At 43.2% G+C, this 21,463-nt stretch overlaps 3 protein-coding genes across 8 annotated transcripts; 2 read left to right on the forward strand and 1 right to left on the reverse strand.

Moving 5' to 3' along the window:
* The first annotated feature begins 266 nt into the window (after window positions 1–266).
* Window positions 267–5,557, forward strand: ccnp (cyclin P). 2 transcript variants are annotated; one of them, XM_020094944.2, is made up of 9 exons: window positions 267–483; window positions 1,319–1,444; window positions 1,609–1,684; window positions 1,874–2,049; window positions 2,664–2,762; window positions 3,643–3,798; window positions 3,885–4,043; window positions 4,636–4,814; window positions 5,029–5,557. In XM_020094944.2, the coding sequence occupies exons 1-9, from the start codon at window positions 430–432 to the stop codon at window positions 5,195–5,197; spliced, it is 1,194 nt and encodes a 397-aa protein (XP_019950503.1). In that variant the 5' UTR covers window positions 267–429; the 3' UTR covers window positions 5,198–5,557. The 2 variants fall into 2 exon arrangements, with proteins under 2 accessions (XP_019950503.1, XP_019950502.1); XM_020094943.2 differs by having other exon boundaries at window positions 268–483; window positions 1,609–1,696.
* Window positions 5,558–5,786: 229 nt separating this feature from the next.
* On the forward strand, window positions 5,787–13,859 carry LOC109634609 (CLOCK-interacting pacemaker). 5 transcript variants are annotated; one of them, XM_020095241.2, is made up of 5 exons: window positions 5,787–6,555; window positions 7,927–8,148; window positions 9,173–9,355; window positions 10,658–10,857; window positions 11,337–13,859. In XM_020095241.2, the coding sequence occupies exons 3-5, from the start codon at window positions 9,181–9,183 to the stop codon at window positions 12,333–12,335; spliced, it is 1,374 nt and encodes a 457-aa protein (XP_019950800.2). In that variant the 5' UTR covers window positions 5,787–6,555; window positions 7,927–8,148; window positions 9,173–9,180; the 3' UTR covers window positions 12,336–13,859. The 5 variants fall into 5 exon arrangements, with proteins under 5 accessions (XP_019950800.2, XP_019950798.2, XP_019950797.2 ...); XM_020095239.2 differs by having other exon boundaries at window positions 5,787–6,495; XM_020095238.2 differs by lacking the exon at window positions 7,927–8,148.
* Window positions 13,860–14,126: 267 nt separating this feature from the next.
* On the reverse strand, window positions 14,127–21,348 carry LOC109634627 (sodium- and chloride-dependent GABA transporter 2-like). Its single transcript, XM_020095287.2, has 14 exons — window positions 21,127–21,348; window positions 20,906–21,040; window positions 19,431–19,571; window positions 18,960–19,050; window positions 18,692–18,824; window positions 18,484–18,618; window positions 18,300–18,403; window positions 17,627–17,751; window positions 16,949–17,061; window positions 16,721–16,858; window positions 16,513–16,615; window positions 16,216–16,316; window positions 15,906–16,076; window positions 14,127–15,190 (listed from the first exon to the last, which is right to left on the reverse strand). The coding sequence occupies exons 1-14, from the start codon at window positions 21,284–21,286 to the stop codon at window positions 15,083–15,085; spliced, it is 1,758 nt and encodes a 585-aa protein (XP_019950846.2). The 5' UTR covers window positions 21,287–21,348; the 3' UTR covers window positions 14,127–15,082.
* Between the last annotated feature and the right edge of the window lie 115 nt (window positions 21,349–21,463).

The raw sequence follows: 21,463 nt of genomic DNA on the forward strand, positions 1-21,463 counted from the left end.
TATATATATATATATGGGACTGAACATATGACTTAATATATTGAATATCTTTGGATATATGGAATAAAGTTTGAATATATTGAATGAAGTTTTGTTATATGGAATAAAATCAGAAGTCATCCATGCACTGGCACCATGTGATGTGTAAAAGAATAAAAAGGTTATGTGATGGAAGTCATAGACTCATCGTACAAAACATAAACACACACACACACACACACACACACATGCATTTTTAAAAGCGTGGACCGGAAGTGCTCGTGCTGTGCGGTGTGGGTGCCAATCAGTGGGGTCCACCTGCCTCACCTGTCTATATGAGCGGCTCTCTCCGGGCAGCGTGGCCGCGCTCTCTGCTCCAGGCCTCCGTCGACACCTGTGGATAAGTAGCTGCAGCGGCCCGGCACGGGAACTCTGTCTCCGGCTGTAACCATGGCCAGGACCGGCGTCTCCGACCCCAAGCCCCTGCTGGACTTACACAAGAGGGTGAGCCCGAGAACTGTGCGCTCCATACATGTGCGTTAACCATGATGTCTGAATCACAGAGCGACGTCGATAATAAAACATTTCCTGGGTAACTTTTAACATCAAGTCGTGTAGAACTGTGTTTTAATACGTTCTCATGGATTTGAATCCAACATGTGTGTAATTGTATTCAGCTGCCATGACTTGTCGGGGGGGGGGGGTCTCTGATTGGATGATCGGTGTTGATGATCACGAGTGAATCACTATTTGTAATTTGTTATTTTCTGTCCATGAAAAAGTTAGACACACTCTGGCTGAACTGCAGCTGCAAGGTAATCTGATTTAAAGAGCTAAATAAAAGGGATTAAATACAATAGAATACATGGGAGCGATATTAAAAGAAATACAAAGGATAAACCTGTATAGGGAATTAAGCTAAAGATGTAAAATAAGAAATACAATTGATGGAACAGTGTGAAGTAAAGGTTGAATAAAATGCAGGTTTGACCTTTTACAATAGTTTGGTTAAAGGTGCTTGTGAATAAGTTTTATATCTGGTTTTAAAAACTGCAATGGATGGAGCATTCCTAAGATCATCACGCAGTCGGTTCCAGCGCTGTGCTGCAAAATGTCTACAAGCTGCTTCTCCATGTTTAGATTTGAGCCTGGGTACCACCAGTAGACCACCAAGCTCCGTTAAGAGATTTAAAAGTAGCAGTAAACCTTTAAACACAATCCTGTGGTTTATTCTGGCAGTCAGTGTAGAGATTAAAAATGGGGGTGCTTACATTTTGGGAATCAATTGTGGCCCTAAATATAATTTTTTTAACAGTAAAAGATCTTGTTGTCCCTCCAGGCGGATGAAAGGCGAGCCCCGTTAAGAGCGTGGGCTAATGCCTGTGGACCAATAGATCGCTGGCAGCCTGTAGAAGTAGAAGAGTCCAGGAAGGTGCCTGTCAAAGTGGAGCCAGAATGCAGATGGGTATGCAGTCTGTCCTGCTGATCGCCTGAAACATGCATCTTCTCATCTCAGTTTCCTCAGCACATATATAGTCTTAGGATTTTATATTTTCACTGTCATGCTTCTAACAATTCCACTTGCAGATGTAATTTGCACACGTGTGTAAGATGTTTGTCTGTTTACAGGAAAGGAGGTTATTAACGCAAACCAGTGAAGGCATCATCATGGGATTCAATGAAGACAGTCAGACGCACTCAGACGGTAGTGGAATGGGTACCACAATTTCAATATATATCATTAAATTATTAGAATGACAGTTGCTGTTTAACTGTATTATTGTAAAATTAAATGAAAGGCCTAAATGTGTTGCACAATTTTGTTTTTCAATGCTTAAAACCAATCTGGTTGCATGTTCTTAAAATATCTTGTTGTCCTCTCCATCTTGTGTAGATGTTGAGGGATGTGTGGAGGAGCACATGCTTCTTTACCCTCATGGCCTGCAGAGTCTCCACAGCCTTCAGGCGCTGGTACCCAGCCTGCTGCGCCATGAAGTCGAGACAGCGCTGGAGAAACTGGGCCTTATACGGGACCGGACATACGCCTGGGAAATGTTCTTGGTCATGATGGTGAGACAACATGAACAGAGGTTGCTAAAGTGCTTCATGTCTGAGTGTGAAGGACTTATTTTACAAAAGAACACTGAAACACTAAAGATGTCTCAATTCAGCTGCCACATCCTTTAGAGGACACAAACTGTCCATGAAGACGGCCTCCTTCGCGGGCCGCACAGACCGTGAAGGCTGAACCGAACTAAGACGGTCTGGTCTACAGAGGCTTTTTGTGATTGGCAACACCAGCTCGTCCCGCCCTTATTGCTGTCACCTAGCAACAGAAATGAAGTTGGACATGACGAGCATGTTTTAATGCCCCTTGTTTTGTTTTTTTGTGTTGGGTTGAGTTGAACCTTGATAGTCAAGCACTGGACGTCTCATCGCTTGTGTAATGGCTCCTGGGATAGGTTGAACCAGGAAGGATCCACCTGTTGGAGCCTTGATTTCTTGGGGATGTAAGGGCTTATTTGTTGGTTGTATTTGACGGCACTTTTAAAATGTGACTGTATTGTCGTGCCGTGTGACACAATCTGTCTTCAAATGCAGCCTCTAAAGGATGCAGCCCCTGAATTGAGGCACAACTCAAGTGTTTATCTTGCGCTTCTTATTTTCCTGTTTTCACCCTACAGAGAACTCAAACACGGAGCTCTTTTCCCAACACTGACCTGCCGCGGCATTTCACCGATGCCACTCGAGCTGTGCTGGTAGACTGGCTAGTTCAAGTTCATGTGAGTCTCACTATGGGTTTTTTCATCCTCAAAGCAAATATTTGTGTAATATTCAGTCATAGATCATATGCTTGTTGTTTGGCTCTGTCGGGACTGTCTATTCGAAATTGTCGTACACTTTGGGAAATTTAAAAAAACATCAATGTTAAGTTGAGTCAGGTGACATTAAAGGAATAGTTCAAAGTTGAAATGTGCTGTAAGTGGTAACCTCCTCCAAGAGCTTCTGTTGTCATCCTGTCAATTTGTTCGTAAATAAGAAACACTGATTTGATTTCCATGAAACTTTGTTGAAGGATGTGCTATGGATCAGTGAAGAACCCATGAAGGTTTGCTGCCCAACAGGGGGCGGATCCAGGAACTGTTGTATCACTTTCTTTAACCTGATGAGGTGTCATTCAACATTTTTACTGATAATCAGGGAGTAATTCATTTATTTTTGAGAAAAATGTGGAACTGATATGAGTTTGTGCAGCTTGATTGAATTAAAGGAGACTGTTGGGTGAAGGCAAGCACTGTACTTAGTTCCATTCTAGTTTGTGATGTGCATGACATTAAATCGTTGGAAAAACAGCAAAAAATTACAGCAGCGCTGTTACTGTTACTGACAGTTCGGAGTAAATCAATAACATTTAAATGTGTGTATGTAGCTGTTTCACATAGCTCAACCACAAGAAACCAGGGGAAAAGGCTAGCCTGCCTTTAACCAACGGCAACCGTCAGTGCGCCTAACGTTCACTAAATGACACATCTCATTTGTTTAATCTTTACAAGACTGCTGTGTTAACACAGTGACTTCCTAACCCAACCAAAGAATAAAAAAAGCTCTTTAACTGTCTTTTTTCCCCACCAATGGATTTCAATTTAATCTATTTCCTACCAGGAAATGATGCATTTCCAGGAAGAGACCCTCTATCTGGCCATACACCTCGTCAACTGCTCTTTGCGTCAGATCAAGGTGACAACAACCAATCTGCAGCTCCTTGGCATGGTCTGCCTCTTCATTGCTGCGAAGAAAGAAGAGTGTCTCCTCCCTGAGGTACGCTGCCTCACCCAAATGACTTCTTAAAACAAGAGACCGATTTCCCAAAACCAATTTCTTCCCATGTCTGCTCCGTCCTGCAGGTGTCTGGACTCTGCTACTTAATGGACCACACCTACACAAAGCATCATCTGCTGCGAATGGAGCGTAAAGTCCTCTGTGGGCTCAAGTTTGATTTGTCCTACTGTCCCCCTCTGCACTTCCTTCTCCTTTTTGCCTCCATCGCTCGCTGCAGTGCAAAGGTAGATCTGAAAAATACGTTCTCAGCTTTATCCTGCGACTCTTGTCTTTCCAAGTTCAGATCTTCTAACACCTATTTTACTTCTGAGATATTTGTATAACACACCCATTTGGTCGTATATTTGCTGGGAATTTTCTCACTATGTTCTCACATGGCCTTACTCTGACCCTTTACCAGGGGGCTGGTTGGAAAAGTTCCAGAAAATGCTTGGCAACAACTGACTCGGGACATTTGCTTTTCCACAAACAGCCCCTCTGGAAAATGTCTGGACTCCAGTGCATGTCTAAAAGGACATTTCAATTCCCTCCCTGTGACTATAAATTCTGCCAGTTACTGACGATGCACAAAACCTATGCTGAAGATCGAAGGGGGTGTCGAGCAGCAGACTGTCATGGCTACCTGTTGAGCTGCTTTTAACTCTGGTGTGGGAGTTGTGATACACATTCAGTGCAATTAGCTACTGTTAACAACTCTCTCCATAGTGCTTTTATCAGAAATGTGTAAATATCAAGAGTCATGGTGTCTTTTAATAGAAGCATCTTCGGCAAGTGAGGTCTGATGTTTAATCCCATCCTATCTACTTGCGCCACCAGGTGGTGTGGATGGCTCGGTACCTGCTGGAGCTCTCTCTGCTGGAGGGCCAGTGTGTGGTGTTCCTCCCTGCACAGCTGGCTGGGGCCTCCCTCTGCTTGTCCCGCCAAGTCCTGCAAGAGCCACCGACACCAGAGGGAGGGGCCGCCTGGTGTCTGGCCTCCAGTATCCATGTTGGCAGGTGTGCACTCACCTTATCAACTGTCTATTACTTGACACTGAGCAATGATGTTATAACCACAATGCCCTTTTTTTACAAGCCCTAGTTATGACATTGTTAGCTCTACAGTCATTTAGCTCTGTTTCTACTCCTAACTTTAAAGCTGCAATACTTAAAACTTATTATCCACCATTAATCCTTGCTGTGAGTTTGACCTGTGTTTTGTGCGTTTCAGTGAAACTGCCCTGCTGGCAATCATGCACATTCTGGCCAACGCTGCAGCCAAGGCCCACACAAGAGAGACCTGTGCAACTTTTATTAAATTCTCCTCCCCAGAGACCATGCACGTCAGCAGACACCAGGGTCTGAAGAACGCCTCTGCCCTTCTGGGTGTACGCTCTTGACATATCTGACCTACAGGAACTGCACAGAATCCCAGAGCTTCAAGGTAGAGACACTAGACTGCTATAACTTGAGTACTTGACTCCTGTGTGTTCCAAGCCTCTGGATCCTGAGGAATTACCACGGAAAAGGGTGAGGAAGAAGTTTGAAAGATTTAATGCAAATTGTTTGACAGAGAATTGCATGCACTACGCATACATGTGGCACACGTGTTTTATGATCTTATCTTGCAGCCGATTTAGAAAATATTTGAATTGTAATGATGTGTCCTTGTCTTTTCATTTGTGGAGAGGATGTGGGCTGTCTATCATATCTATATTTGAAAGTTTTAATGTAAAAATAAAGTGTCTGCTGCAAAAGTACCGAACTTGAGGAAGTTATTTTGCTCAAGGGTTGCGAAGTTTCTGCATTTCTACCAATCCAACAGACTGTGACTGCGGAACCACCACTTGGCCACTCCCAGTCCCTACCCAGTTTAGATGAAATAACGCCCACCACTGCATGATGAAAGCCTCGACCTACCAAAGCCTTATTCCTCACACTAACTCATACAGAAGAGGGCATGGCTTCGCCTCAACCAGTTTTGTCCTATTTCTTTAATCCAGCTTCACAGTCACACGAAGTTAAATAACGTGGAGCAGCTGCAACACACACACACACACACACAAACAGAACTTTGCAGCATGAAAGGAAACAAACACACACACACACACTTTAAAACTGTATTTCGAGTATCCACCCTCTCCTACACCTGCTCCATAAATACCAGCTCAGTCACGGCACCAGTTTTTCTGAGCACAGGCAACAAGAGTGCAGCTGTGGAGCTGGATCCTCACCCACCGCCTGTAGTCTTCATCATGATCTAAACGTGACTCTTCATCACTCTGCTGCTGCGCGTTCTCTTCTTCTTCCTCCTCCACTACAGCTGTGCGCCTGCTACACGTGCGCTGCTCTCTGATTGGCTGTCGCGGCCTCCAATGGGCGCTGAGCTCCCGCGCAGACGGCTCTCATTGTGTCTGGTAGGTGGTCCGCGGCCCGGGAGGCGGCCCCGGGTTCAGCCGAGGTAAAGCAGGCAACCGCCGACCGAAGCCTCCGCGTGTGCTGGTGGAGACACCGAGCCGCCGCTCCTCCACATCCGCTCTAATGAAACAACCTGCCGATACTGCCTTCTTCGCCCCCCCACTCTTGGTTTTCTAAAACCTCCCGTCACCTTAACTCAGCGGCGTCAAGCTAGCTAGCGTTAGCCGCCGGGATTTCAAAACAAAAGCGTGAGAGTGGCGCCTGTCGGATAAACGCTCTGGTAAGTTCTGCTCGAAGACTATAAAAACCAAATCAATGGATGGCGCTGGACACTCTCTGAGTAGGTGAACTTGCCTTTAACATCGTCTGATGTTGTTTTAAGCTGTGCATTTTGTATTGAAACCAACCGGATGTGCTGTCTTGTTATTGTGACTAACTTTGAGCCGCACTGTTTTTCATTCTAGTGTCAAATACAGCTGATTTGACAAAAGAGGAAAAGTAAAGAACATAGTTGTAGTTCTGTTTGATAACCGCTTCAACATGCTCCTGCTTGCTATATTAGCATTTCTCCACGCCCTCGACTTATAAGGAGGAGACTAGTCTTTTAGATTGTGTATATAATTGTCTTTTAAACACTTGGGGGCAGGTTTTGCAAACATGACACATCACATATAACTCGGACTGGGATATTGTCAGCTTCTCGAACACTTTCTGTTCCAGCTTCCACTCTGACGTAACTTTCTTTTCACGTGTCCGTCGCGGTGTTCGCGGCTGCAAACGTGCCCAATGTTTCATGAATCGTCCTCGTCAATGTACGTGTTTACAGGCCGCGTGAGAGACACTGAATATAGGGGACAGAGACAGACAGACAGAGGGCTGGACTCAGAAGTGCAGTGTTGCATAACATGTGGGTGGGGGTGGGGGTGGAGAGGGCACCTAAGGACAGGGGCTGCTGCCTTCACGGAAACGTTCACCTCCGGAAAGCCTCTGCAGCTTGTTTGAAATGCTTCACGTGGAGAGTGTGTCAAGAGGTAGATGTGCTGTTTGTCAAAGGTGGTGGTCGTTTTTGTGACCTAGAATAATACTCTCAGGAGCGTGTACCTTCACTGAGGCCCAGCAGACCCATAAAGTTCAATCGAGCTGCATCAAATGTCAGATATCAGGTCTTTACATGAGCCGGATTTGTCATCTAGATGCATGAAACACTCGCTGGGAAATGTGCGTCTTGTCATGTTAAAGAAAGTCAAAATCAGATACCCCTACTGCGTTCCTCCACCGAGTTTTGTGGCAATCTGTCAAGTAGTTTTTGTGTTATGCTTTTAAATATGAGACAAAAAATGTCCTACAGTCCCTTAATGAAACCACACTAAATCTACACTAAGTTTCCAGTACTGATACATTTCCGTTCCTCAAACACACCAAATTAGTTTTCATCAAGATCAATGTATTTACTAATATGAATCATCACAATGTAATGATCAATGGATATACAGCAAAAGTTCAATGCACATCAATACACTGCTTATGCGTTGTATAAAGTGAGGAGGTATAACACTGCTCAATTGATCTACCTCAGATTTGTAGAATGTTTTACGATCAAGTGTTTATCATTCTCTGCTCTGGGTAGATTACAATGTGGATATCCACGGCACACTGCAATGTTTTTTTCCTCCTCCTAAAAGCGTCCTCATCTCACCCACATCTCTTTTAGACAAATAACTCAAAGCAGAGCGTGCACTGCAGCGGAGCGTCTGGTGTCATGCGAGGACATCTATAAGAGGGAGTCTGGCTGTTGATTTCCAAGACTGACTCAGCCAGTAATGGACAGCACAAGAATGCGTATGAAAGGCTGTTCTTATTAACAAAGCTACAATCCCCTGATTATTTGACAAGTATCTACACCTGAGGACAGCTTTACCTGAATGCGTCATAGGTAATGACAGTCACTTTCTTGTTTGCATTAAGGCTTTGTGGTTGGATTTGTAGAACAATAGGATCCTAGGTACTTGAGCAATGTGTGGGCAGATTAGTATGTAATCCAGTTCTATCAGCCTTATAATCTTGTACTAATGTTAATTTCTAAAAGTTTAACCCTCATATATTTTACTTTATTTTCCATGCCCTATTACTGGAGTTTCTTTCAATTCTAAAGTATTTTTGATAGCTGTCATGCAGGTTTGTGTGAGAAAGAAAGAAGGAATTAAGTTTCCCCTGCAGCGTTTTTTTGGGCAAGCTCTAGCAATCTTGTAAAAACATGAATTTACTCTCCATTGTGCTCCATTGTCTTAAGCTGTTAGCTCAAATTTCAGTGTTTTATTTGGTTAAGCCAAGTTTTATGCACCACGCGCCCTCTGTGGTGTTAAGAGATGGTGTGCACAGGCTGTCATTGTGCATCAATTGCCACTGTTACATCCCCAAAAGGCAGACACACGACCATCAGTATGTGTCAGTGTCGATCTAGTGGAGAAAAAACATCGGAGATGCTACTAAATCGTGTAAAGCTGTTGTCCAATAGACTGCACAAACAATTCAAGAAATAATTTAGGCAAATCCTTTATATACGGGCTGTTCAATATCCAGGAAAAGAGGAGCAGCATAGGTATTTAGTATTAACAGAACTGTTGCCGCTGAACATGGGTGTGGATTTTATTGTCATCTGAGTCATTCCAAATATGCTGCATTCAAAGTGTGTATTTGATGCTTCAAATGCTGGGAATTCAACTGTAATATAAGTTGTAAATTATTAAAAGCCAGCAGGAATATTAATTTGTAGGTTTTAGTGTTTTGCATCTTTATTAAAATAAAGTGCTTTCTACCCCAATGGTCATGAGTCTGTCTCAACATGCAGTGGGTGACGGGCACAGGCAGGGTACAGCCTCACAGGTCTGAAGTTGTGTTTCTATCCTGGCATTTTCCAGCTGTTACCAACAGTCTCATCACATGTTTTTTCTCATAAGGGTCCAGAATGCCAAAGGAACAGCCTTGCCTGAGCAAGCACAGCCCCTGTGATACGTCCAGCAAGAATGCTAAAGATGAGCGCAACAGTACGACTCTTCTGGCGATGCATGAAACTAAAGACGCAGACGACTCTAGTGGAAGGGGCTCCAACTGCAGCTCAGAAAAAGACTCTGGCTACTCTGGTGAGTTTAAGAAAACAAGGCAGAAATATAACTTGAGAATTAAAGATTTTCCAAGTTTGATTCTCTGTGGGACAAAAAGTGTTGTATATAAAGTGCAGGACATTTAAATGAGAAATAGGGTTGATGTTCTTTTTAAACTGAGTTCCTCAATCATAGGTGACAGATATAACTTGAAGAAAGTCACAGACACTTAAATGAAGGTTTGTGTCAATTTCTTTTGCTGCCAATGACTGAATGTTTGAAATCTGTGACCCATAACCAACGACCCATAAAGATGATGCAGACACTGAAACTGAACCTGCCCAGGTCAACTGAGTTGATGACCGACTATCTCACTTCTGGATCATAAAATCTCAAGATCATTCTCCTGGTGCATTGTCTTAAACCTCTAAAAACAACTGTACAGTTGTGCAAATAAGACTGAGAGAGGCATTAACTGACTGAGCTCGACAGCAGTACCAGAATGAAGGTGAGTGCTTAGTTTAGATCTGAACTTACCCAAATGCGTTCTTAGATCCAATCTCTCTGACCACATTGGGAGGTGGCTTGCGACGCATGTAGCCACATTATTATCACTGTGTGAACACAAATGCATCCTGGACCACATATGTAAGACCGCCTACTCAGCTGTTGCCTCTGACATATTTAAACCACACCATTAGTCTTCATGATCAGAAATGACGATCATGACCATTTGCATATAGTGCAGGGAAGTGAGATCTGATAAAAAGTGGTCACAGGAGACCAGGACGTCAGCGTACAGAACACATTTTAATGGCAGATGTTAACAGACACTGACCACCTGTGATCGGATCTATCAGGATCCAGTCTGAACCGGGCTGAAGAGTTTTATGGCCGGGAGGGAAATCACTTTTTCAGTCTGTCAGTGGAGCGGGACTGAGACTGAACGCACACCTGACTTGTGAAGGTGCTGTGCAGTGGGTGCTGGTTTTGTTTATTTTTTTTCGCTCTGCTGCTGTCAGGAGTAAGTCAAGCATCACGCCAACCACAGAGTAGGCTTTCCTCATCAGCATGTGCAGCAGCATAGCGTCCCTCTGCTACGACTGCCTCCCCTGCTTTCCAATTTAGTAATTCTATGCTACAAGGCTGTGTGCGCACACCCATTTCCACAGGTGTGCTCAAAAATCTTGAGGAATTTATGACAGCGTGTCACTCTTCTCACCCCTTGGCCAAAATGCGGCAGTATCACTTCCCACTTATGTCACAACAGCTCAACTTTCCCTTTGTACACAGCTTCTGCATCAGTTAGATTTCCTCATTTCTGTGTTGTCTTCTCGGCAGACGGCTCAGACTGGCAGCAGATGGACGTGGAGGACCAGCATAGTGACAAAAGCCAGTCCAGAGGTAGTGAGTGCACAGAAACATCACAGCCTGACCAGATCAAAGAACGTAGGCAAGGAATTCCTGAGAATCCTACCCTGATGCTTGCAGGAAGTGAGCTTCCACCCATCTACGTTATCGACAACATGGTGCTGAAGCAGGTAAGGCTGGTGTAGGTAAAGACACTGATGTAGGGAAGAGATACACACTCCTCCTATTCTAAAAACGATTCTTCTAAACTTAATGTTTACACTAAGCTATAAGATCGCAGGGCAGTGGACACCTAGAGTCTCTGCACAACAAGAGCAGGGTACATAGTGTGATGTGAGTCATTAACGTAAGATGCACCAACATAAGTGTTTCCCCCAGAATTACTTCAATCTATAAGTAAGGATGCACGGAGGTCACTCTCAACAGACTCTAAATGACCGATCCACAGACTAACATGGGTAAATGTAATTTTTGGGATTTTCTTTGTTTCCTTTTTATACATTTTTGCTGCCTCCTCCTTTCTTTATGATGTACATTTAGACATACCTTATTAGCCTATTAGCCCACAGACTACAACAAATATTTCACTTTGGGTCCTTGTTTTCTCTGTGTCTCATACTTGGTTTATTTTTCCTCCCTGTCCCACCAGCCGGACACGATCCAGAAAAAAGGTCAGCTACTCTGGAGAAATAAAAGCCTGGAATCATGTAGTTCCAGTGTTCCCCATGTGATCATGTTGCCGACCACCCGGCAGCACCACAAACCCTTGTCCCGGAAGCCCAACATCACTGGCAAGAAAAGAAATGGCACATACCTGCCTATTTTTAACTCCTATCCCCGCATTGCACCACACCCCAGCAAGAAGCCCCCAGATAAATCTTCATCAAATGACAAGCCCCAGAATCTAAGCCAGAGTGTGTGCACAGAACATAAGAGTGACAGCACACCAGGGACCAGGAGTCTGCTAGAGCAGCACCTTAATAAGCAACCCGAATTAGCATTCTCATGCTCCTCTTCACCAAGAGATACTGTATCCTCCTCCACTTCCGTTATTGCTTCCTCGGGCCAGGGCTCTCCATCTGCATCCACTGTCCGCACCACAGGCTCCTCCTCCCTCCTTGCATCAAGAGGACTTCCAAGGAATGGCACCACTAATGTTCGCCACTGCCGTTTCCTCAACACATTAGAAATCCTCCGACAATCAGGTTTACTAGACATTACACTGCGCACCAAGGAGCTGCTGCGCCAAAGCAACGCTACCGAGCAGGAGATTTCCCAACTGCGCCAGCACACAGAGCTGCTGTGTCAGGCCGCCAGAAACCCCAGCTGCGGCCCAAGCTCTGTCACGGCCTGGGAACCTCTCCACAGGGCCATGTCCGAGTCCTGCAGGTACCCCAACCTCAAACTCCTGCAGAATTTACAAACCCCGCCTCATCCAGATTCCTCTGGTCAACCAGAGAGTATTAACATGGTTGACAGCGGGCAGTCAGCCACTGAGAACTCGGATGTGTTACCGTCTTATTGTCCCACCGCCTTACTGGATCCAAACCAGAACTGTTCTGTATCACAGTATCAATCGGAACAAAGCAGGGAGCTCACCACCGGTGGGAAAGTCACCTTTACACCTCCTGACAGTTCTACCGGTTAACACAATCTGCAGTGCCTTGAGGAGGAGATTGTGCCAGTGGAGAACCGGCATTTGTGTTTTGAAATGATGTGGGTTTTTTATGTTATATCTTTGCTTATTTTAGAATGTACTGTACAAGATGTCATTTTGTTCCCAGTTGATTTATTAATTTCACTGGAGTTACGTTTTTTGACATCTGAACTTTGATTTCATAATTAATGTGCTTAAGTGCAATTCATTGCCAAGGCACCATCATCTACCACCACTGCAGACGTTGCAGAACCACACGCAGGAGGAGACGCTGTCTGCACGCGAGCCACTTGATGGATTGTGTGAAAATATGTTTCCTTATGAGGAAGAGGACATTTGCTGACCATCAAGGCGCATTTAATGCAGGTATGACAACTTCCGCATGCACTACCAGGTCAGTTGTTCATTTTGCCTTCACAACAGTTGGACTTTATTCAGGCAAAGTGGGAATAAATCCATCTCCTTGTAGATCATGTTTGGATGAAAGTGAGTTGTGTCCCAATTCAGAGGCTGCATTCATTTGGTTGAGTTGAAGCATGATACTACAAGTATTGTACCTGTGGTTTTGCCAGCGCAATTACCTCTTTAAAAAACGGTCATTTAAAGCACAATGACTCCTGGAATAGCTTGGGTCAGAAAGGATCCACCTGCTGGAGCCCTCGTTTCTCTGGGATGGAAGGATGCATAAGTTGGCCGCATTTGAAGGAACCCTCGATATTGGACAGTCCAGTGGCACCACAGAGATGTGGTGCCACTGAAATGCAGACTCTGAAGGCCGCAGCCACTGAATGAGACACAGCTGTAGTTTCCTGAGCAAGAGCAGTCGCTGAGATTGGTGCCTTCGAAACTACAGAAAAAAGCTCCAAGAAAAACGGCACTTTAAGGAAACTGGTAGCATTTGAGGCACCTGATGTTGCAGAGAAACTCCTCCTGTAACGTCACAGACTGCATCACACTGGACTTCTGCAGGGACTTGTTTCCAAACGCTTCCCCAACAATGCCTTAAAGACTCAAGTGATATTTTACTCTCTACAAAGATACATAACCGTCGCAGGTTGTGATACTCATTGAACTCTAATCATTTCACACACACACAGCACATGCCTTGCGATAATAGAAGCAATTTAACCACAGACTGGATGACTGCATCGCTCAGGTCAGTTACACCAGCTCCTCTCATGCAGCCGCTTTCTCCAGTTGGATGATTTTCTTTTTGTTTGCACCTAGCCACTAAGTGTTTGTCTTGTGGTCGACCGTTTTTTCATTCATAGATGTAGCTCCATTTGCATCGTGAGCCTGAGAGAGTTTGACAGTGTTTTTGTATAAAAGTGTGTTGACTCAGTGATTTTTTTTATGCATGTGGTATTCGTGGGATTATTCTTCCACTACTTTGGGCTCATGCATATTACAGAGAGCACTGCTAGCGTTCTACACATTTCTGAAACTGAAAGTGGTTTATACAGTTTTTCATAATTTTAAGGTATTCAAATAAAGCAATTTAAAAAAAATTGACAGCTTCCTTGTGTTATATAAATCTTTTCACATTGTGTCTAATATTACGGTTTAATTTCCATACAGTGAGTTTACATAACCATGAGGGAATCCAGCTGCCGTTATAAAACAGGAAAAGGCTCATGCTGGTTGTGATGCATATATGAGAAGTACAGTGTTGTGTGTGCTGTCCTGTCCCGTCACATGTAGTAAAGCAGTGATTTTTATGACAAGGGGCTTATGAGTACTGAGATGTTTCTCCTCCGATATGTCCTTTAATATAAACTTCAGAACTTTAAATGACAACATTTATTTGAATTATATTGAATTATATAAAATTGTGTTTTACAATGCAGCTTTTCATACTTTTATTTTTTAAATCAAAATAGGTATCAGATGGTGTGAAAAAACAAGTGGGTTAAAAGAGGGTTATCTTTTCATCTGCGTTTATTTGTCTGTTGGCAGGATTACGCAAAAATGACTAAACCCATTTCCATGAAATTTTGTGGCGAGATGAGGCACGGCCCAATGAAGAACCTGTTACATTTAGGACCAGATCCAGAAAAAACCTGCAGATACAGGTGGATTTTTTTTTTTTCCCACTTCAACATGGTGAAATAGAGCGTTAGCCTTGGTGGAGGTATCTGACCGTCCTTCAGCGTTGGAGACTGAACTCTGTTTTCAAGATTCTGAGCAGGCAGAATCTAGAAAGGCACTTGGAGAGTGCATACCTCCGCCAGGGCTGATTGGCCACTTTACCACCATATTGCATATACATTTATTGAGATCAGATGAATATACATAGAAATCCTCTGTCCTCATTGTCTACACATTGGTAGTTGTTTCACACTCCTAGCTCTGAATAATGATCAGCTACAAATTTCACCTGTTTGTTAATATTAGAACTCTAAACAAGCCTGACATTTTTCATAAAGATCTCCATTATTTCTTGAGCAAGACAAAAATAAATAATACGCTATCCCACAATGTTAAAGAAAGGGATAAAACAAATCCACCCCTTTGCTATAAAATACCTCGTACCCCACCTTTCCACCAATTTTCCCAAAAATCTATTCAGTAGTTTTTGCGTCTGCTCACAGATACACCCACACACAGCAATGAAAACCCTCGTTTGCAGGGAAAATAAGATATTCCAATGAGCAACCAGGCCACTCAGTACCACCTCTTACATGTCGGGCCTATAGATGCAGATGCCAAACAGCTGAGGATCAGGTGAATCTTACACGTCAGCCAGCTAACTTCTGTAACTCTTCCCCTCCAATGTGCTGCAGCTCAGCCTCTCTGTCTTTGGTCAGTGAGAAGTCAGGGTCAGGTTCGCACAGCTGAAGGCAACGCTGTGAGATAGAGGTAAAAAGTCGACAATAATTTAGCACAGAGTTCCAACAGAACTGTCCATCAACTAATGTGGCAAATATGTACAACTAAATAAGTTGTGAGTCAGTTGGAAAATGTGTTTATTGCGTTGTTGCAGTGATATATGAGTTAATTACTATCAAGAATACTGCAATACTATAGAGAACGTAATTTGTACTACTATATAATATTTGTAAACTTAAAACTTAAGCATGTCAAACTTTAAAAGGCCTTCCCGCCTACACATTTATAATTACAATGATGAATAATATTAAAAATGTACAGCTTATTTTGTGTTTTGATGTGGATCTGAGACTACATTGGAAGCTTGTGCGTCATTGTGCCAAACTTCCTCATGCTTACTGAATACACTGACTCCAAGCTTTTATTATACTTCAGCTTTTTATAGCAGCATTAAGTTTTATGTGTTCGTAAATGTTTTGCATCAGTATTTTAAAAGGTTAGCCAGGGATCATGAAGCACATGAACAGGACGTTGTTTTCTGTTTCATATAGTTAGAAAAAGCAGAAAATACTTGTGTCCGCAGTCATCAAGTCAGTTACTGTATATTTTCTGATCATGCAAAACTAATCACGTTGTTAAAAAACCTTTCTATTACTTAAAAGTCCATAAAGTCCTGAGCAAACTTTAAGAATGAATCATGACACAGAATGATCGATTTTATCATTGTCCCACCTGAGAGAGGGTTCCAGTCCCAGTTCCCAGCTTATATAACGCAAAACCTGGCACAAGCAGGATGGAGGACAGGGCCAGTGCCCAGCCCACTATGTTTGCCCAGGCTGGGTACACATACCAGCGATTGAAGTTCAGAGGCTGGTACTCGACCAAAGAAAATATAAAAGAGCTCTGAGGAAGCAAAAAGAAACACTTGGTTGATGTTTAATGGATGGAATATTTCTGGTTAATTAAGAAGTTTAACTTAACAAATGGTGCTGTGAGGATATTCACAATCATCTCATGTCCCAACAGTGTGGGCCTGACTCACCAGTGAGACCAGCGGTGTGAGATAGAGCCAGCACATTTTAAAGAATATGTTGGCACGCACACCCGTCATGTCCTCAATGATGTCATACAACCTCTTGACCCCTTGATGGGAGATGAGGTTGGATTAATGTTAAACAAAAACCAGATGAAAACAGACGTGTGCAAATGACTGGGTGTAATTTAAAAGGGAAAACTTTTCTTCAGTCGGTGTTGTTGCTGTGTTAACAAACAGTGCTATTGATTGGTTTATGGGATACAATAGATATTATGGGATATATTATTAGGATACCAAACTTACCAAATGCCCATCCAAGTGCCAGGGTTTCAAACACACAGAGAAAGAGGATGCAGGCTCCGTTACAAGCGTAGTAGTCAAACATTTGGAACACATACATCCCTCCCTGGAGACAAAAGCAGAGTTTTTTATTTTACTTTACCTTAACTGTCAACCTCACATGGATGGAAGCCTGTTAGAGACATTTAAATATAAATATTTAAGCACTGGCCTCAGTGATCATGATGAGCTGAGAAAAGAAGCAGGTGAGGCAGAAGAGGAGGAGGAAAACTTCCCGTCGACCTGCTCTGCGCATTACAACAGGAAACATGTCTATGATGGAGGTCATCACTACCTCCATGGCGACAAACTGTAAAGAGAACAGACGAGACAGAAATGAGCAGAGGTCCAAATGGGAACATGCTCTCCTTTAGAGTCCATACTCCATAGTGTGTCTTACCTGTGTGTCCAGACCCAAGAGAAGGAGCATAACAAAGAAACAGATGGACCACAGCTGAGGCAGAGGCATCATGGCTACAGCCTGAGGGTAAGCAATGAATGCCAGCCCTGGACCTGGAGAGACAGCAGCAGAATGGATCATAGACTGGTCTCCTACTGTCTGCCTCTGGGTAACTTACTGGAAATATCAAATAAGTTTAAAATCGTCCACAAACGTCTGTCTGTGGAGCATATATCTCATTTTATCGGATTCACACTTAAGATGTGCACCGTTAAGGATGGAAGACAACGACTGACAGCAGCCAGTGGCAGCTGTGATGCCTGGATGTGCTGTCAGGTGCACAATGCTGTTACACTGGTTTGGGGCCGAATGACTGCTGCTGTGCTTATCATGTCCTCAAGATGGCAGCAAAGTGTTTATGTAGATTTTCAATCTCAGCAATATTTGCAGTGTTGAAGTGGGCACATTTGGGTGCATGGGAAATATGTTTTAAAAAATCTGTCTTCAGTAATTTAAGTTGAAGTTTAATGCAAGAGTAAAATAAGACGACACTCCCAATTAAAGTCAGTGTGAGTGGAGGCCTCCTCTGCAGAGTCAAAGCTCGAACAAGTTGCCAGAGTTCAGTTATTCTTTAGAAAAGGGTGTGTCTGTCTGAGTGCTCCTGGTGGATTGCTTTACCTGACTCGGCCACTTCCGAAATGGGAATGCCTTGCTCATGAGCCATGAACCCCAGCACAGAGAAGACTGCGAAACCAGCCACCACACTAGTAGCACTGTTCAGCAAACACAGCCACAGACAGTCTCTGCAAAATACAAGAACTTAGTTTATGATCCATGAGTGAATATGTTCATGTTATGAACAAACATAATTGATCATTTTAATACGCTGTTGCTTATCTGTTGATCAAGTCGAAAAATGAAAGGAACCCCTCCAAAAAATTTACCGGCCTGTTATGACGCTGCTCAAATTGACCAATTTCATTAAAAATATAGTTTTAGAATCCTGGAAATATCATTTTAATCACATCGGGAACCCTTTGCTGTTGGCTTGATTAGTTTGATGTTATCGCAGCCTGGCAGTTTATCACTTTTGTATCTGTGTCAGCCAGAAACACATCTTCATGTTGTGTTTATTTGCAGCTTGTTTGCGTGTTTGCTTGTGTTGTCAGTATTTGCATAAGTCTGCAAGCCCAAAGACAAACAGCAAGATGAAGCAACACATGCTTCAAATATTTTCACATACATAACACACACACACTCACAAACATGGATCTTAAACTACGTTTGGGTTGTTGAAAATGCTGAACATTGCTGGACAGTTAAACGCAGTGACACATTGAGAAATACTTACTTATAGCAGTTATTGTTGTAGGTGTTGTAGCTGCCGAGCACAGTTAAAGAGCCCACACCCACACTGTACGAGAAGAAGATCTGAACCCCGGCCTCCATCCACACCTGTCTCAACAGAGCAGTGCTGAACTTTTCGGATTTGTCCACTTACACCTTTGACATATTTCGTTACCTATCTCACCCACCTGAGGGTCTGTGAGTCGTGAGGGTTCAGGCAGCAGATAAAACACCACTCCTTGTAGAGCACCAGGAAGAGAGAGTCCACGGATCAGAAGAATCAATAACATCACATAGGGGAAGGTAGCAGTGAAATACACCACCTGGGAAAAGAGACATTTATAAACATGTATCGGAAACTTTTAATGCGGCACAGCCTGGAGCTTATATAAATACCTTGCCTGTGGATCGGACTCCTTTCCAGATACAAAAGTAGCAGGTGACCCACATGGCAATAAGACACAACAGCACCTCCCACCTGATGCTGCCTATCTCCTCAATCCCCCCTGAGATAGCCAGCACTCGTCGTCTAGAGAGAGAAATGATCAACAAGTGACACAATATTTTATACATTGTTGTTGTGTCTTGCATAAAATACCATCATAATGGTTATTTGGAACATGAGGAAGAGCCTGGAGGCTGAGGTTGTTAATAACAGTCATACTCCCAGAATTCTGTGGCAGCAGATGAGGATGCGTTCGTCTGATTGGTAAACTGAATGGTGTTATTTCTTGTTGAGAAGTCGACACAGTCATCTAAGAAGGAGGTGAGAAAAAATATTTGAAAAAATTGTTAATGTAGTTTAACAGTTTTTCACAGTTTTTCCTTATTGGTGACAGTAAATCGTATCTTTTTGCATCTGTAATGTGCTGCGGTTTGAGCCACAGGAAATGTTTCTTGAAGAAATCCTGCTCCTGGTTGTTGTGCTGGTATGTTTAATTTTTAGACCTGTGCTTTTTTATCAAGTCAAAATGTTTGCAGTGAAAATGGTCTGTCACACATGTGGTTAGATAAACAGCCAGTGTTAATAATCTAATGTCTCATGATCAAGTCATTTATCTGATATGATGAACATGACATCAGTAAATTATGCAGATATTATTGTCCCCTCTGTCACACAAGTCAACCTTTGTACCTGTGTTCCAGTCGTTGCTGCAGCTGGACCAGGGCAGCTGGGAGCTGAAGGAGAACACCAGGTAGAGCAAAGCCCAGGCAAGAATAATGATGTAGGTCATACAGGAATAGAGGAGAATCAGCAGTCCACCATAGCCGATACCTGCATTGGAAGACATTACCTACATGAAGGTAACTAAAAAAAAATAGTGCCAATCAAAAGAGGTTGAAAAAGGTTTTACTCAAGATGTCACCTAATTGAATGTATTTATAGCATTTCATGTTTCATTACCAGGCGTAATACATATATTATATAATATACATTTCTCCTCCAATTAAACATTGCACTTTTGTGGCAGTGTTGGACTCATTCATGGTTTACAAAAATATTCAAAACCTACAGAATGTTAAACGACATTTCAGTGAGAGATTCAAGTGTCTGATGCTCATTGACTGTTTGTTAAAATGAACATATAGACTCCGAAGCTAATGTGAAAGTTCCTGAAAACTGTGTTCTCTCGAATGAGCAGCAGAGGGCGACTCTACTGGTTGTGAATGCATGTCCAAGTGCTGATTCTCTAGTAAGTTTGGTTTTAATAATATGTGATGCAAAAAAAACAAGGTGAAATGTCATGATTGACATTGAAGACTGACTCGTGATCGAGGGCGTGCATCGCAGTGACCTCGCTTCTGCCGCTCCATCCATTGATCTCTACAATGCTGACTCTGGTTCCAAATGTGCAAGATGGCGGCGTTCATATCAGGGATATTTTAGCTTCATTTTTGGATAGTGGGAGGAAGTGGATCTAAGCCGTCCATCTTTATTTCCAGTCTTTGGCTCAAAAACTAAGCGATGGTGTCAAGACGGGCTGCCACTTGGTCGTGCTACTTGTGGTAAAGTAGACTTGAGCTGCTGGCCTTTAGCAGATATAAGACGCAGGCTACAGAGGACAGGTCTGTCCAACTCCACACCCTCAGATTCTTTTACCTTTTCACACTTGAGGTCTTCTGACCCAGACGGCTGTGAAATCACTTAGGGAACTTTTTAAAAGGCTAAATACCCTTTGTTTTCCACAAATGCAACAGAGCTCACACCTTCAAGCAGACTTTGATGTGTTCAATCAGCCGTGTTGCTCGTTTAAAGTAAACTTTCTGTAAAAAAGAATCTCACTTGCCTTACATAACAATGTTGTTTTGCTTGGTAACAGAGGTGTTGTTATTGTTGATTTGTCAGTGTCTGCCTTGTGAAAGTGCCCTTTCATTATGCTTTTTATAAGTTTATGTTGGCTCCATGTACTTTCAGAGTTGGTTACTGCCTCACATATTCTCCCTTTGTGAAACATTGAACCATTTTAACTGAAGGAAGAAGCTTTCTCACAGTGGGTTGGGGTTTGGTCAATCATTAAACTTACAGCCAGTCCTGCATCAATCATCATTTCTCCAGTGAATCTTGGTTTTTTCGTCTTGGACTCACACACCACTGCACATAGTGTATACCTTCTGCCAGTGGGCATAGCTTCCTCCAGCAGGTGACGCTGCCCTCCTGGGTGTACTGGCCTATGGCGGTCTCCAGCAGGAACAGGGGTACACCACATGTCACCACGAATACCACATACGGCACCAGGAATGCCCCTGAATTCACAAAAGACACAACATTGCATGACTACAATACACATGTTTTGAGTAATACTGTAATAGTGAGCATTGTATTTGTATACCGCCTCCGTTTTTGTAGCAGAGGTAAGGAAACCTCCACACGTTGCCCAGGCCGACAACATTTCCCGCCACGGCCAGTAGAAACTCCATCTTACTGCCCCAGTGTCCTCTCTCCTCCACATCCTCCTCCTTGTTTTGTGTGGTACATTTTTTATTCAACATACCGAAAACCTCCGTCTGGACCCAGTCGTCCTTGTTACCCAGATGCTGGGTTTGCCAGGTTATCTCCGCCTTTATATTCACCCCTAATTCTGTCATGTAATGAGCAACTGTCTGACCAGTAAATCAGTTCTCAGCAGGGATGTTAATTATCTCCTGCAGAGCATAAATTTCAATCTC

The sequence above is a fragment of the Paralichthys olivaceus genome, chromosome 11 (assembly GCF_024713975.1).
Source record: "Paralichthys olivaceus isolate ysfri-2021 chromosome 11, ASM2471397v2, whole genome shotgun sequence".
NCBI lineage: Eukaryota > Metazoa > Chordata > Actinopteri > Pleuronectiformes > Paralichthyidae > Paralichthys > Paralichthys olivaceus.